Genomic DNA, 18,034 nt, shown 5'->3' with positions numbered 1-18,034 from the left:
TATTAAAGGGGACCAAGATAGGGATATATACAGTGATAGATACTCAAGAGTTTCCAAAGCTAAGACCAAAAAAATCCTTGAATGGGCTTCTCTCAAATTTGGGGCAGAGTTCTAAAACAGAAACACATACATAGTCCTGATGACTCCAACTTTATAGCTTGCAGGAGAGACAAGTATACTGGAAGTCTTTTGTTGAAAGCCCAGCTTATCTTTCCTACTTGCCAGAAACTCTTCAAGGAATCCAGTAATAGAGTTCATATCATGTCTGAGCAGGTTTGGTGGTATTCCAAGGTGAGTAATGAGTAGGTTGTGCCAGAGCCAACTCTAACCAGTTCAGGTTGTTAAATTTTCAGAGTAAACCTCAGAAATTGCTACAAATAGAGGCTTGATTCATTGTTTTGTCAATTGTCTAGACTTAAGAAAGTATTAATAAAACAGATTAAACTTAAAAGTGCCTCTCTGTGTGTGTGCGCGCATGTGCATGTGTGTACCCACACATGTATGTGTCCCCTGGATCCACCTCAATCAGGTTATTAACTATTTACCACCACATCCCTACATTGCTTTATAAACAGTTTGAACTCAGCAGGAGTGAAGTAGAAGGCTGAAGTAGAAGTCATCATCAGACTTGAGCCTGATGACTGGAAGCTAATAACAATAATAATAAACCTAAGAATAATGACTTTTTATATAGCATTTTAAGATTTATTAAGTGTTTTACAGCATTTATCTTATTTGAGTCTCAGAAATTCCTGGCTTTAAGACTGATTCATTGTCCTTTAGATCCTGGAGGTATTTTCCAGGCATCTTGGGGGTGGTAGTAGGGGTTTTGTAATGAAATATTGGGGGGGAGAAATTAATTTTTTTCAAAGAAGTATAGATCTTGGTTGGATGCATTCATTATGAAAACAAAGTCCTGTGGTAAATGGTAAGAACTTATTATCTTGGGTCGGGGGGTGTACAACACTTCAGGCAGTGATCATCTGGCTTACCACTCAAATTGTGAATGTTGTATGATAAAGTAACTACTAATAAGGTGGAAAGTGTTATCCAAAAGAGATTCATATCTGAGATGGTATAATCTTGAATAGAAAATCTTTCAGAGAAACTGATATGTTGGCAGTGAAAGTTAGTAAATAGTATGCTTTTGTGTGTAACTGTGTGGTTATTATTTCCCAGATGAATTCTGGCTCTGGTACTAGAATAAGTTTGAAGTTTCAGGAAATCACCTGTTAGGGTTATAAGGGAATGGGTATCCCACAATTTATATGGCTTAAGGATTCTTAATTTGTTCCTTTTTTGTCATAGACCTTACACATACTAGGTAAATATTATATCTGAGGCCTTGAAAAAAACAAACTAACCCAAACTCTCTTAAGAAAGCAAAGGAAATCCAAGTCCTGATTCAGTAGTAATTATAATAAAACTGTGGTTTGTTCCTTTGAAGCCTTTAAGGGCCATGCCTACTTTAAAAACAAACAAACAAACAAACAATTCTCATGGTGCTCTACCTCTATGGTTGTTGTCTATAATCCTAATGGCTAATAGTGGAAGACACAATGTGGTAGCCCCAGATTGAAGTTACTTCCACTGAAGTGGTGGGAACTGTGGAATCTAGGGCTTAAATTTAGAGCTTATTTTGTATGAGCTTTTTGTGATGGGTGTTGCCATGTCTTTGTTATTTCAGAACTATTTGAGCAGATGAGAGTTATCCTGACAAATGTTAGAAAAAAGCCTGTTGAAGCATCAGAGCTGAAAAAAACCAAATGTGTCAGGGATAGGACTTTTAGTGGTGGTGTATGTATGCCTTTGCAGGCATGTGGCACATTCCTCTGAACGGCTGTCATTAAAATCCCTGTTTGCTTTTATTTACTAAGCTAAAAGCCTGGGAAAGAATCAAGAGTTTAAGATACTGTAGTGGAGTACCAGATCTCCTAAGTTCATTAAAGTTCATCCCAGAGTCATCCCTGAGAAAATTCATTTATGCTCCACACCAATGAAAGTTCTCTGGGTTCGTCCTGTTTTCCTCTGGGTCTTTTGTGGTCCATGTAAAGGTTACTTTGAAATTAGATTCTTTTTCTCTTGGCTAGTGAAGTGTGTTTAGAATAGGAGAATAGATTTGTTGTAAAAGAGAAGGGAAAATAAAGATTAACGCCAAAGCTTTTTTTTCTTCCTGCATTAGACCTTTTACTCTCCTTTTATCCAATTCTCCTCTCTAGTTTCACTATTTGTAATAGAATAAAAAAACCTCATATTCAAAATGGAGACAAAAAATGTTCAAAAAGTAGATATTTTGTGTTTAAATACATAGTAAGTTTTTGCTTATTTCTTATTCAGTATTTAGTTTAATTTTTATTTAGTGTTTTTTATATGTGGAGTGTTTTCCATTCTAGAGTGAAAGTTACTAAAAGTTAGGAACATATTAGTTTTGTTTAAAAAAATCTTTATACTCTGACAGAGAATACTATAGGTAAATGTTTACATCCCTACTCTAAATACTTTGTTATGTGAATACTGATATATATATATATATATATATATATTTTTTTTTTTTTTTTTGAATATCTGCACCTTGATCAAGGGATGGAACTGTAGGAAAGTCTGCTCAATTGAAATTATCAAAAACAAATTTTCTGTTCAATTTTGTGAGTTAAAGTCATGCTTGTGGAAATAATTTTTAATTCACTGAATTTTAGTTTGTAAGCAATTGGGGTTAAATGATTTGCCTAGGGTTGTGCAACTAGCCTCAGAGGGTAGATTTTTACTAAGGTTACCCAATTCCAGGGTTATTACTGTATCCATGGTGCCACCTAACTGCCCAAATTCAAAGAATTTTTAAAATACTTTTCTTTTCATCAATGGTTAATATCTTATAGGACAGGCTATATTAAGCATAAATAAGGCAGCGATTGTAGACTTTTAAAATTTGTAGTAGATTAGGAGAATCTTTGCAGTTTATAAAATCACATTGTATTAGAAGGAATCGCTAATTATTTTTAACATATTGCATTTTGAATTTAGTTAGTTACTAGTGATTCATATTAGTTATTCATTTAGTAAGGCAAATCAACTTACATTTATGTGTCTCCCTCCTATCCCCAATGATTGGGAGCTTTTATTCAATTAATAAATATTTTCTAATAGGTTGATTAAAAGACATTGAGCAAATGAATAGCAACTGCAGCTATATTGGTAAATCCTCCCTGTGTTTTATAGGTATCCATTAGTTAGGGGTCTTATATCTAACTTTTAGGAGTGGGGACATAACTGTGTGGGATAGCAAAAGAAGCTGCATTGAGTGTGAGGAGAAAGGAATGAGTACTTATATCATGTGCCAGGAACTGTGCTGAGCTTTTTATAAATATTATCTCATTTGATCTTCATGATAACTCTGTTTTGCAGAAATGGAGACAAGTAGAGATTTTTTTTTTTTTTAAGTGACTTGTCTAGAGTCACACCATTAGTATCTTCCTGATCGTAGCCTAGGGCTCTATCTACTGTGCCACCTGCTGCCTGATGAGGCACCATGTATATGATCTTTATTCAGATAATTGGAGCTTGACTGTATTTTTAAACTGGCATATTTGTCCAAAGATGGTAATTAGTGCTTTTTTTTCTCTTATACATTGAAAGCAAAGAAAAATTAGCCATTGCAACCTAACTTAAAAGACCTTATATTATCCTTTCTCATATCCACAAGACTTAAGGGCAAGAGTTGCTGAATAAACAATGATGTACTTGCTTCTACCTGAAATATTATTATTTGTGTCAAGTAACTTTCTGAAGGCCTGTCACACATTAAAATGCCATGAAAAGCAGTATAGACAAATATACATTCATGTCTTCTAAGTTTAGAAATAGAATAGAAAAGATAGTCTAATATATTGAAAATTAATATTTCAATGGAAAAATAGAAATGTTTTCTGTAGACATGTGTTTGTATGTATATGTATAATTGTATATATATGTGTGTGTGTGTATATATATATATATATATATGTGTGTGTGTGTGTGTGTGTGTGTGTGTGTGTGTGTGTGTGTGTGTGTGTGTGTATGTATCTCTATATATTTACTTATATTAGGGAACCCTATCCTGCTTAGTCTATCACACTATATTATTATCTTGGATAAAAGTGGTAACTATAGTTGATTTATGATATATATATCTTGGATTAAAAAGAAAAGAAAACCTTTAAATATAAAGAAGTATATACTGGGGCCTCATAATCTATATTTCTTTTAATTATAAAGACTTACTCTATTATCTTCTTTTCAAAAACTACTTCTGTTCCCTGATTAATGGACCTAGCCATGCTGTATTATAAATATATATATATATATATATATATATATATATATATATATGTTGTGAGAATATTTATCTATCTAGAAATAGATTATCTAGAATTAGGCATTGATCTACTAATAGGTAGAAATACAGTTGATCCTCATTCACAGATTCAATATTTAAACTAAAATTTATTTATAATATCCAAATCAATACTGATGGATGTTTGTGTGGTCATTCAGGTATCTCTTTTTTGTTATGATTGCAAGCTCTTTGAGGGCAGAGATTGTCTTTTGCTTCTATTTACATCTTAGCACTTAACATATACATGCATGGCACATAGTAGGTATTTAGTAAATGTTTAGATATAAGAACTTCATCTGCAAATTGGAGATGATTATACTATTTAACTTACAGGATTATTATTAGGATCAAATGAAATAGTATATGCAAAGTGGCAAAAATTCTATCATCACTTCTGCTAACATTATTACTAAAGAAAAATTCTCACTTTTTTGAGAAGTATTAATTGAAGTCAATTGAAATACATGTTTAAAATGTAGGATAGTAATGTTAGAGCTGAAATGGACTATAATGGTCTCATTCATCTCTCATTTTTCAGATAAGTAAACTACCTTTAGTTGATAGACATGACTAAGGTCCAAATGATTTTTAGTGTCTAGCTTACTTCATTTCCCCTTCCTTGTCCTTTAAGCTATTTCTGTTCTTAATACTTACTCAAAATACCAAGCTTAATATGAAAGTTAAGAAATTGTGCAGAGGATGTATCATATGCTAAAATATCCCTAGTTTTTAAAGATGCTATTTTTTTTTCTATTTTCTTAGTTTGTTCTTTTTCTTTTTACCCTAAACCAGTGCTAGTTATGGAATAAAATAAAAAGCAATGAAAAATTGTGGGCAGTTCATGTTGCATTACTTGCCATCTAGGGGAGGGGATGGGAGGAAAGGAGGGAAAAAATTTGGAACATAAGGTTTTGCAAGGGTGAATGTTGAAAACTATCCATGCATATGTTTTGAAAATAAAAAGTCTTAATAAAAAATGTAAATTGTGTGCAGTTGACTCTTATGCCCCTGTAACAATGTCCTTTTATAGAAATAGTACATTCAGACTTTATTTTCCTTAGAGTTCTGATATCTTATAGGTTGTGATCAGAAATAATAACTTCTAAAATTTATTAAAAGATAAATAAAAACTCTGTAACTCCAGTGAGAATGGGTATATATGCATGTGTGTCTGTGTGTATGGATAGGTAGATTAGATTGTTAGATAGATAGATAGATAGATAGATAGATGCTTCATAATTAAATCCACTTTTTGGGATGGTTTGCAGAGTTCTGGGATTATGAGATCTGGATTTGTATATTCTATTCACTTTCTTGTCATTTTATAATGCCTGGTTTTAACATCAGCAAATATTTGCACTTGAAAACTTTAGTTTAAGTGAAACAATAGTGAGCCAAGTCAGACTAATATCCAAGACTGAATCTGAGTTTTGTTAATAGAGGATGCAGTTTCCTATGTCATTAGCCAGAAACATGACTTTATTAAAGTCATTTCATGCTTTTCTGGGCCTTCACATTTTCATCTGTAAAAAATGAAAGTTATATGTATTTGATTGATTTTTTTCCCCCTAATCCTGAAATTTTGAGATTCTGTGATTCTATGCAACCTGTTCTTATCTTTCCTTTCAAACTCTGATCTAAAAATTCAACCTAGTTAATTAAAATGCTCTTTGTTTTGATTTGGTTTTAATGTGCATGCACATACATTAAAATAGCTGCTTCCACAACTACAAGCTTTGTTAGCTCACACATCCTGCCTGCCACCCTGTGCACGCTTCACATCCTGTGAATCATACTGCAGGCACTGCAGTGAAAATGTTGGTAGTAGAAACTGCAGCTCATCCTGGTTTGCAAGGATGACATCACCTCCATTAATGTGCAATAAGGACTACTGGCACAGGAATTGCCAAGCTATGCAGATATTTAAGAAATTCTTATGTATATTCAGGAATCTCTATGCATAGTATGTATATGTTTTCTTTAAATACATTTGCTCATTATTAAAATTCTATAATTCTCAGGACTAGACAGTTATTACCTATGTCCTCTAAAATTTATAAGTATGCCACCTTTAACTTATGTTTTCATTATTGATTTAAAAAAACAACAACAACAACCAAAAAAAAAAAAAAAACCCTCATTGCTTTTTTGAAGGTGGGATTTGATTTTTTTTTTTTTTTTTAATACCTCACTGATGATTTTCTCCTTAAGTGAACATTATGATTTAGGGAATCACAGGCAAATGAGACCTTTGAAAAAGAATTAGCAATACAGTTTATATTCAACATTGTCTTATAAGGGCAATTCCACATAAAGGAAGCAGGGCAGACATGCAGAAAAAGTTCATTTTCATTGGCAGATCCAGTGGGCAGGAAATAATTGTGGTTTTTCTGACCCTAAATCAACATGTGAGTCATTTGATTTGACAACTATGCAAAATTTATAACAAGTGCTTGCCAGATATTCCAAAGAGAAGTTCAGGAGAATATTATTGGTAATAATAAAAACTTCTCTGTTTTAGTGAAAAGTTACAGTAAGATAAACTTATCTAACTTAATTTTAATTAGCCAGAATAAAACATTTTGCAGTGATACTGTGCTTGCTGCACAGAAGCTTTTGGCCACTGCTAAAATATTTCTGTGAAATCTTTTCTTTTAAAAGGCAATATATAACATGTAAAATATTTTTTATAATTGTACTTCTTTTAAAAATCCAGTACAAATAGAATGACTAAATAAAAATGAACATTATATGATTAATAATGGAGTAAAAAATGTTTTTGTAATTATTCCAAATTCTCTAGAATGCATTAAATACAACTCATTTCAAAGTCTCTTAAAAAGTTAATACGTTATTGATCTAAGTAGTAGCATCCTATGTAATTCAAGTTTCAAGTTATTCATTCAGTAAAACTTTATTTCAGTGGTCCTCAAACTTTTTAAATTGGGGGCCAGTTCTCTGTCCCTCAGACTGTTGGAGGGCCGTACTGTAGTAAAAACAAAAACACACTCTGTCTCCGCCCCTCAGCCCATTTGCCATAACCCAGCGGGCTGTAGTTTGAGAACCCCTGCTTTATTTATTATAGAAAGATAACTGATTTATAGAATATGTTTTCACAAAGAAGAAGTTATTTTTAAGAAACCAAAAGAAAAAAACCCCCAAACTTAGCCATACCACAGAAATAGTTCATTTGTAGAATTTTTTTTTTCAGGTAGATGACTTGTAACTAAAATGAACTGCTTATTGTAATGTTTGTTTTCCTAACTGTCCCAGAACTGAAGAAGATTAAATATTGTGCTTTTTGTCTGAACTATTTGGGAGCAACTATAGGTTGATGAGACATTATCTTGTAGTTTTTAGTTACAATTAGTCAATGTTGCTTTCACCTAGCAATATGTTACATCAAAAATCTGTACTTTGGGCTTAAAAAAGTAAGTGAATTATGGTAAGAAACATGGTGACAAAGCTTATTAGGAGCTAAAAGGAAAAAGCCCTCAAGCTGGTGATTAGTTTATACACAGGTTGATTTTAGAACAATGCTAAATTCAGTGTCTAGAGCAGCATGAGAGCAGCAGTAAGGCTGCTAAAAGATGCGTGAAGTATGAATTATTGAAAACACTATACTGTGATTTTGAAAGTTGTCAAAATTTGAATATTAATATCAAGTTAAGATTGTTCCAAAGATTACAACAAAATTATTACTTTCAATTAACAACATACTTGAAACATTAGAATTTTACATGTTAAAATAAAAAATAACTACTATCAGTCTCTAACGTGACTGGTGAACAAAAAAAAAAATTAGCTATTTCATGCCCAATTTTAATCTAGGAAAATGATCTGGAAAGTGTTTTCTAACCATTCAAACAATGTTAGATATGGCTTATCTTGAGCATAACAAAATAGTTTTATTAAGTTTTTGAAAGTTGCTATAATAGGATTTCATGTTTCTTGTAAAAGCACTATTTAGAGATTTTGATTTCATGGCTAGGAAATTAAGATCCATTTCTGGATGCTACATCATCCTAGATATGAGTCTTTAGCTATGATGTCAACATCTGCAGATTAGGTAGGAAGCTGTTTCTTTTCTACTGGATGGGAGAACTATTTTAAGTGTACAAGTTGCAAAATGCTTTTAAAATTTTTCTTTGACAAAACTAGGCTGTAAAAAACACCACAGTTCTCAATTGTTGACCTTGCTATTAGTACTGTTTTTTTCTGTAGAAAATATACTTAATATTAGCAAATAGCTACTTTCCCAAAATTGAATGATTGAGGACAAGTTGTTTCACTACTTTGGGTCTCAGTTTCCTAATTTGAAAAATAACAGAATTAGATGATTTCTAATGTCCTTTCCACTCTGTAATTTCTATGACCATCTATATCTCCAGTATTCATTCACATAAACTGATTTAAATCTGGCTTCTTAGCCTGAATTTTCTCTCCCACCCCCAGTTTGTACAGTTTGTTTTTTGCTAAATATTATGGACTGTTTCTATTATCATTCCTGAATCTGTCCTTTCTTGAAATCTCGGTCATTATGATTTTTCAATGGAATTGAATTCACTGTTTTCTGATTGCCTTTCAGTGTGTATTCTTCAGAATTCATTATCTTCATCTGTAAAATGGGAAGGGGGGGGTGGATGTAGATGATCATTTAAGTACTCTAAAATCTTGTGCTTTTATGAAGTTAATTATTTGCAATGAAAATTCAAGATTTTAAGAATTTTTTTTTTTTTTTTTTTTTTTTTTTTTTTTTTTTTTTGGTAATTTAATATTTGATGAGCAGAAATCACCTACTCCTTTGGTAGGACTATAGAGTTTAGATATAAGCAATTCTCCTTTAATTTTAATGGTTCTCAGATCTATTTGTGCAACCCTCTTGACCCTTTTTGACCTCTAGGCTTGCATCTCCAACTGCCTGTTGGCAGGACTTCTCCAATTGGTTGTCTCGAATACATCTTAAACTGAATATGTCCAAAACTAAATTCATTATCTTTTCCCTAAAATCCTTCTATCATCCTCTCCATCATATAGGCATATCTTTGCTTCTTATTTCCCCTTTTAGCTGTGAAGTCCTTGAGAGTGGGGATTATATTTTGCCTTTTTCTGTATCCCCAGTGCTGAACATAATGCTTGGCACATGGTTGATGTTTAATAAATGCTTGTTTTGACTTTATGACTATAGTGGCCAAGCTGACTAGGGAATTTGGGGACTTGGTTTCTAGTGCCATATCTGCTGCAACCCTCTGCTTGATCTAGTCCAAGGTGCTTCATCATTCCACTGAGTTTCATTTTCTCATTAATGAAAGAGTTGAGCTAGTTAATTTTATTATTATTATTATTAACTTTTTTATTTTATTTTATTTTTTTTTGGCTGAGGCAATTGGGATTAAGTGACTTGCCCAGGGAAAGTCACATAGCTAGGAAGTGTTCAGTGTTTTAGGCCATTCTGACTTCAGGGTTGGTGCTCTGTCCACTGCAACACCTAGTTGCCTGAGCTAGTTAATTTCTAAGTGCTTTTCCAACTATATGCTTCTATTATTAGAGGCACCTTCTTCCTTTAAAAAATATCAGCTCCTTTACTTCCCACTTAAATTATTCCTCACTGCTTCTTTTAGGTATCCCTTTGATTCAATCTTCTGTTTTTTAAAGATTTCCACATGAGCCACTCTATGCAATATGGTACAGTGAAGAGTGGAAATTTGGGAAAAAACCTGGATTTGAATCCCACCACTGATATTCAGTGTCTGTTTCAACTTGAAAAAATAATTGTGAACAAAATGAGGGGCTAAATGGACTACTGTTAAATAAAGTACTGTTAAATAAAATAAGATAAAATATGTCCTAGTCATCTATACATAAAGATCACTGCAGCAGGCATGTTGACTTAGTTTTTAAAAGGAAATATCTATTTTATTGTACTTTTATTTATTTTGTTAAATATTACCTAGTTACATTTTAATTTAGTTCCAGCTTATATATGATATCTCTGTACTAGATTCCAGCTTTTTAAACTGTTTTTTTTTTTTTTTTACCTCATATTGCATCTTGTTACTGAATGGGGGGGGTCATGAATTATGATTTATAGTCAGTAAATATTTGATTTGTATGCCTATTTATATACTTGTATAACTGGGGTTTGTAAAAATTTGTTAAGTAAAATGGAGTCTCTAGTGGAAAAAGTTTAAGAAACCTTGGATTTGATGACTTTGTCAGTTACTTTGGAAACTAAATATTTGTTGCTATTATTCCTTAAGGAGACCCTACTTCATGTTTCTTAAATTAAATTTAAGAAGTTTAATCACCTGCTGTATGCCTGGGCCTATTTCATTTTATATGTTTAAAAAAATTATGATAGGGAAATTCTTTTGTTGTTTAGTCTTTTTTTGGTCATGTCTGACATTTTTGGACAAGTTTTGGCAATTTTCTTGACAAAAACACCTGAGTGGTTTGCCATTTTCTTCTCCATTTTACAAATGAGGAAACTGAGGCAAGTAGGATTAAGTGATTTGCCCAGAGTTACAGAGCTAGCATCAGAGGTCGCATTGGAACTTAGGAAGCAGTCTTTCTGACTCCAGACTTGGCATTCTACTCATGCCACTCAGCTACCAGAGAAATACTGGTAAATATTATTTATTTAGCAATATAATATCCTTATGATAGTCCTATCATAAAAAAAGGTAAGTATTACTCTATCCTAAAGTCATGGGTTGTTCACTGTTACTCTTCATTGACTTAAGAATATAGGAAACATTCTCATTCTGTGTAATTCATGGATCAGTAGGTGTCTGTGAACCTTCAGATCAAGTCTCTCAAGGGAGTAACTTGAAGAGCTCTCAAATGTGTGTTTCTTAAATATCAGTCTAGTTCTCCTCAAGATCTGGAAATGCAGAATCAGCTGTAACATCCCTCTTAACTTTATTTATGTCAGTTATGGAAGCACCAATCTTTAAAATAAGAGTAAAAGCATCAAGTAAAGCCTTCAACCAGATTTCAACAGGTTTGTGTTAGTTGGAAGGTATGAGGTTAGTGTTGCAGGTATGAGAGAGGGTAGGCAGACAAGTTTTAAGTTCCATTTTGAATAGGTAGAGTACTTGACAAGAAAACAGTTGAAGTAGTTTTAGAATTTAATTTAAAAGCTAATTTGGGGGAGGGGTGGCTTAAAAGCCAGGCTAAGATATTTGTATTTTATCCTACATGTAATAGGAAGCCACTGAAAGGGAAGGTGATGGGATTTTGCCATCTGTGCAAAGAATGGAGTAGAGAGAAGAGATAATGAAGGGAGCAGAAATGGAGAAAGAGTGAAGGTAGAGAGTAGAAATGGACTCAATAGAACTTGATAATTAGCATCTCATAAAATGTAGGTAACCCATTGAAATATGTGGCCCCTGAACAGTTTTGTTATTGTTTTTCTTACACATATCTTTTATCTTTTTTTTCTCTTTTACTTTTCCCTTTTTTCTTTCTCTCTTTTTTTACTTTCTTCATCCTTTCCCCCTTTCTATCTCCATTCATTATTATTTAAGCCTTCTAGTAGTACAAACAAGTTTTATTTAGTTAAACCTGCCATTGGAACTTGGAAAAGTAAGAAGGCTGGTGTGCCCTGGTCGGGGTCTGTAACTGAAAGAAATCCTTTAAACTTTTGTTTTAATATGGACTTTTCCTATCTATTCAGTTTTAAGATGTGAGAGCAGTTTCACAATTCAGGTGACATAATTCATTACTGCTTAGTTTCCCCTTTACTTTCATAAGCTCAGAAATAATGGATAAAGTATTTCATTGCTTGGAGAGAAAGCTAATGAACTTTCTTGAGGTCTTAAAGGCTAAAAACAGATGATGTGGATGTTTGGAGTGATCTAAAATCCCTAGAATTGCACAGAAGCCATTTTTAAAAATTCCTTTATGGTCACGCACCATTTACATACATATGTCTGGGGGCAGCAAGCTGAATCCTTCTTGCTCTTTATTGAAAGTTACAGAATTAATTGAATCGGGCCTGTTTCAATTAAAATATAGGCAGATGTTAGTGATGATTAAAAACACTACTTGGTTGACAAGCACATTGGGCATAGACATTACAACCTTGTTTCTTCAAGATTGTTAATTATCTGATATCTAATAAATATTTATTAAATGCCTACTATGTGCCAGGCTCTTTCCTGTTCTCAAGGAATTTACAATTTAACTGGGGGGAAACAGATGGGTTGGGAAGGAGCTGGGGTACCTGGCACAGGGAAAGAGGGGGCATCTTGTTCTGTGGAGTTGAAGCCAGGAAAGAGAGCAAATGAAATGACCTTCAATGTCCAGTCAATTGCCTTCTGTATAAGAAAGCATTGGGAGGAGTTTAATACTCTTGCCTATTAGGCCTCCAATTAGGAAAAAGGAAAATGAGATTATTCAAACTTTCAGTTAGCAGCATGGTGATGATATTAGAGGGAACGAGTAGCAGAATCAGAGTGGAGTGTGATTAAGTGATAAAACTTTTTAGCAAACTTTAATTTATAGGCATAGGTCAGCCAAATTAATTCTCTCAATTTAGCGTGTTACTATTTCATAAAAATGAGTAGCAGGAATACATATGCACCAAAAGGCTTTTTTTGCTCTCTTTTAAAGGCAGACTGAGCAGTAGGATTTGTGATTTTCTCATTCTCTGAATTATTCCTTGGACACCCTCCCAGCTCTTATATCACCAGAAACATTTATGAAATAAACTGAGCTGATTCATGGTTCTTTGTTAGAATTCTCCTTTGTTTAGCATTTTACATGGAGAATTCTATTTTAAAAACCTGATGGAATTTCAGAAGTCTTTGTTGTGTTCAAGCTATGTCAAAATAAATGCCAATTAAGTAGTTGGGGGTATTTTGTTTATTTTTTATTTTTTGTTTAAATTTTGTCTATTTTTTGTTTAAATGAAGTCAGTGTAGTAAAAAGGAAAAGACTATCTGATTCTTTTCCCCTTAACAGTTCGGACTTTGGGACATCTCAGAATCACATGTTCAAGTGAGAACTTCTCATGTTGAGTCTAAAACCATTTCTTATGCTTTTGCTCCTCATACTTGGCCACTTTTAGGACACATCTGATCATAGGATCATGGATTTTGAACTGAAAGAAAATACAGAAGTTATCCAGTCCAGCATCCTCAATTATACAGATGAGAAAACTGAGTCCTAGAGACACTTACTTGACTTACCAAAGATCACACAGGTGTTACGAGAATAGACAGGAATTGAAAACTATAGAATTTGACTCTTAAGGGAGATAAATAAATTCACACAAAGCATCAGTTATTGCTTATTGGAGAAATAGTCTCTGAGGAAGGGAGCAAATATTGTACTTGTGGATAAACTCAGAATACAAAACCTGCTTCAAGTTTTTTTAGATGTGATATTTTATATTTCCTATGCTGGGGGGAAAAAAATTCAGAAAGTTCAGTAAAGCAGCCAAGTACTACCATCAGGGTTGGAGATTAGTGACATCACTAATTTAGGGGTAATAACACTGGTTAGGAATCAGGAGAGTCTGGAGCCATTGAACCATTTGATGCCAGACAAAGAATTTCATCTCTCAAAACTTTAGTTTCTTAGGGTATAAAATGAGTGGGTTGTGACTGAATGTAGGTCTTTCTCACCTATCATAAACTTTATAATCTAAAACTTTTTAACATCATTTTATCTATCTTCTTAGTGCTTAGCAGCTGATTAAACACACGTCCAAAAACTTTTATTAATGGCCACCATGGACAAAAATTCTAGGTTCTGGGAATACAAAGATAAATATATATATATATTTAACCCTCAAAAAATTAGTCTTTGATCTCAGGGAACATGAGATACTTTTTAGGGGGACATACATCATAGCTAGAATAGTAAAGACTAGCATTTGCATAGCATTTTAAACTTTCAAAATACTTTACAAATATTATCTTATTTTGTCTGCACAAATATCCTGGGAGATAGGTGTTATTATTCCAATCTTATAGATAAGGAAACTAAACCAGATAGAGTTTAATGATAATAATAATCTTAGTCAATTTATTGTGTGCCAAGTACTCTAGAAATGTTATCTCATTTAATCTGCTCAGCAACCTTGCTTAAATGCTATTATCTGCATTTTACAGATGAGGAAATGAGGCAATTTAAATTTAATTGACTTGCCCATAGTCACACAACTAGAGTCTGAGGTAAGATTTTAACTCAGGTCTTCCTGACACTGGGTCCGTTTCCTTGTCTCAGATATGAGAGGTAAAGATTACAAATGAGCTCAGTGATAAAGAAGATAAAAAGTGTACACTGCCAGGCCCCTAGGAACTGTCAACCTCTTGGCTTAAGTCATGCAGTTATTGAATCATTTCCCTGCCTCCTACTTCACTTGTCAGGTGAGGAAAGAATGAAAATATATGACACCTGGATTGGTTCTTGATATGACGCCTGGATTGGTTCTTGACCTGTTTTAATTATCTTGGTTTTTTTGCCTTCTCTTTTCCTCTTCTTCTTCTTCTTCTTCTTCTTCTTCTTCTTCTTCTTCTTCTTCTTCTTCTTCTTCTTCTTCTTCTTCTTCTTCTTCTTCTTCTTCTTCTTCTTCTTCTTCTTCTTCTTCTTCTTCTTCTTCTCTCTCTCTCTCTCTCTCTCTCTCTCTCTCTCTCTCTCTCTCTCTCTCTCTCTCTGTTTTTTTTTTTTTTTTTTTGCTTCTTGGGATCAGTTTGTTTATTGGGAAAATGACTAATATTTTCTTTCACTCTTTTTTTTTTTTTTTCAAAATTATTTCATTTTTATTTGTTGACAAAGATCAAGCTTAACCAGTTTCCCAGATAAATAGTTGGAGTGCATTATACCATAATGCCCATACTTTTTTTTTTCCTTTTTTAAAAAAATTATTATTTTTTAAAATACACATTGATGCCTATGTTGGAAGAGAAAAATCAGAACAAAATGAAAAAACTATGGGGGGGGGGGAACAGAAAAAAGAATTGAACATAGCATGTGTGACTTTCTTCCACTCTTAAAAAAAAGAAAATTAAGAACTAGTTCTGTTAACCTAACTCTTTAAACATAACTATACATTTTTATAAATAAATTTAATCTTATATTGAAATATAAAATATGGACTTCAATTAATGTATTATTATATTAATTATGCTATTTCTAGGAATTTGAATAACTTGTGTATATCTAGGTGGTACAGTAGCTAGAACTTCACCTGGAGTCAAGAAGATCTGAGTTCAAATACAGGCTCTAACACTTATTAGCACTGTGACCCTGAGCAAACCACTTACTCTCTGCCTCAGTTTCCTTAGCTGTAAAATGAAAACAATAATACCAATTTCCCAGTATTATTGTGAGGATCACATGAAATAATATTTATAAAGGACTTAATAAAGTGCCTGATACATAGTAAACATTTAATACATACTTGCTTCCTTCCTTTCTTTTTATTAGAATTGTCTTAGATGTTTAATTTCATTTAATAATATAGTGATTTTATTTTTTCCTTATATATTCCAGGATTTCGCAAAAATGATGAAATGAAGGCTATGGATGTACTGCCAATTTTAAAGGAAAAAGTTGCATATCTTTCAGGTAAAGTTGAACTTTTAAAAATTGCCTTGTTATTCTTTATGAATGCCTTTGATATATATCAACTATTGCTTAAATATATATTTGAAATCAAGATAATTTACCATAAAATATTAAGGAATTGGCATCATTAAGGATTTTTCATTTTTTAACCATATCAGCTTATCAGAAATTAATTCATGATTTTACCTTACATTTCATGGTCTTATATATTAGGTCATTCTACTCTTTATGCTCCACCCAAAAATTTGTCCTCAAACAGCCAATGTTTCCTACCGCCATTGCTTTCCTAATTTTATTCTGTCTGTTCCCTATTTTTCTTTTCACCTGTTGAATTCCTTCCTATTTTTTCAAATTCATCAAATTTGTGCATAGCATCACACTTGTATAGTACATTTTATGTGGTAATAGAGAAAAGATGTATGTTGGAGTGAATCCTAAGGAGCAAGAATTGGGTTCTAGCTCCACCTCTGCTTTGTACTGGCTGGTGATTGGGCCAAGTTACTTACTTTCTTAGTGTTCCTGTCAATTCTGTAAGAATATAAAGACTTCTGATCTTTGTACAGGAAGATTTTCATTGGTGTACCCATGTAGGTCTATTTTTTTTTTTTAAGGTGAATTTTAAAATGATGTATCACAAAAGATATAGGTAACTATCTGAGTGGGTAAGAGAAAGTTGGAAAAGATATACAAATATAATGCTTTCTTCTGGCTTACTTATCCTGAGAGATTCTCCAGTGATCTTTCACAACCAACCCCTCTGGCTCAACCTAGAAAGCAAAGAAATTCTGGTGGGTTTAATAATCTCAGAAATAAAGGACTCCACCTTTAAACATAAAGGTGGAAAATAGATCCTATTAAGCAGCTGCTTAGATTTCCTGCAATAATGACCAAGAAAATATAAATCAATAATTTGCCACATGTAAGAAACACATTTAAAACAAAAACAAATAGAGGGTGAAACTGAGTATTTAGAATTAAATTGGATATGCATTGGGTGACTAATAAAAGCAGGAGTTATAACTATCATCTCAAATAAAAAAAATAAGAGAAAATGGGGAAAACTATTTTTCTTAGTCACCATAGACACTGAAAACATAACAGAATTAAGTGAAAAACCACCACAAAGCAAAGCATCTAACTTAAAAAGAAATTAGGGATTGGAAAAAAACTGAAAATATAAATAGGAAAAAAATTGTGGAAAACTTTTAATGTGCCTCTCTTAGAGCTTGAAAAATCCAACATGTAAATAAAAACAAAATACTGAACTTGGGTGACTTTTATTGGGACTGTCAAGGAATGCAAGTATTAAATGGTGTACCACAATCCAATCATGTTTAAAATTTGATCACAAACTAGAAAGAACAATAAAAATTTTTAAAGGCAAATACAGTACATATATCATTTTTAGACCAAATATAATAAAAGTAATAAATAAATAAAAATATAACTCAAAGATATGGATCCAAATGAAGACTAAATAATGACATTGAAAAAATCATATATGGGTAAAGAATTATTAGGATGTTATTATTAAAATAGTAATTTTATTAAATTGTTAAATGTATAATGGATCAACGTGTTAAAAATGTGTTTTTAAACAGAGAAAAATGTTTTTCTGAAAACATATTTACAACTTTTGAAAGAGAGGATCCGTGAACTTGACATGTAAGTCAAACATTTGGAAATGAATAAAATTTAATTTTAAAACAAGTCAAAAATATGGAAAAAAATAGAGAATTTTGAAAATAGATTAGAATACTAGCAAACTGTGAAAACTATTCATCTGATTAAGAAAAAGTAAGTGGTAAATAAATTTACTAAAATACAAAGTAAATCTCTGATTTCACAACAATCAGAAAGGAAATAAAAATAATTAGCAAAAGTTACTATACATAATTATGTTCCACAAAACTAAGTATCTATCTGTCTGATATGTTGTTCAGTTTATTACTTCTATTTTTTATTCTCCCAAAAGACCTCATATCTTTGGGCCATAGTAATTGATAAAAACTCACTATGTCTAGCTTCTTCTCAACCACATGATATTCCTGGTAACTCTCTTTTCCCCACTCCAACATAAGT

General features: G+C 32.4%; 1 protein-coding gene across 3 annotated transcripts in view; it reads left to right on the top strand.

Moving 5' to 3' along the window:
* LOC141549512 (triple functional domain protein-like) overlaps positions 1-18,034 on the top strand; it is a 226,307-nt gene that overhangs the window by 162,526 nt on the left and 45,747 nt on the right. For all 3 annotated transcript variants that reach the window (XM_074279116.1, XM_074279117.1, XM_074279118.1), the window contains one exon: positions 15,878-15,952. In XM_074279116.1, coding sequence (XP_074135217.1) covers positions 15,878-15,952 — 75 coding nt within the window. The remainder of the gene's footprint in view (positions 1-15,877; positions 15,953-18,034) is intronic.

The sequence above is a fragment of the Sminthopsis crassicaudata genome, chromosome 1 (genome assembly GCF_048593235.1).
Source record: "Sminthopsis crassicaudata isolate SCR6 chromosome 1, ASM4859323v1, whole genome shotgun sequence".
Taxonomy (NCBI): Eukaryota; Metazoa; Chordata; class Mammalia; order Dasyuromorphia; family Dasyuridae; genus Sminthopsis; species Sminthopsis crassicaudata.
This window is presented reverse-complemented; position numbering and strand designations above follow the sequence as displayed.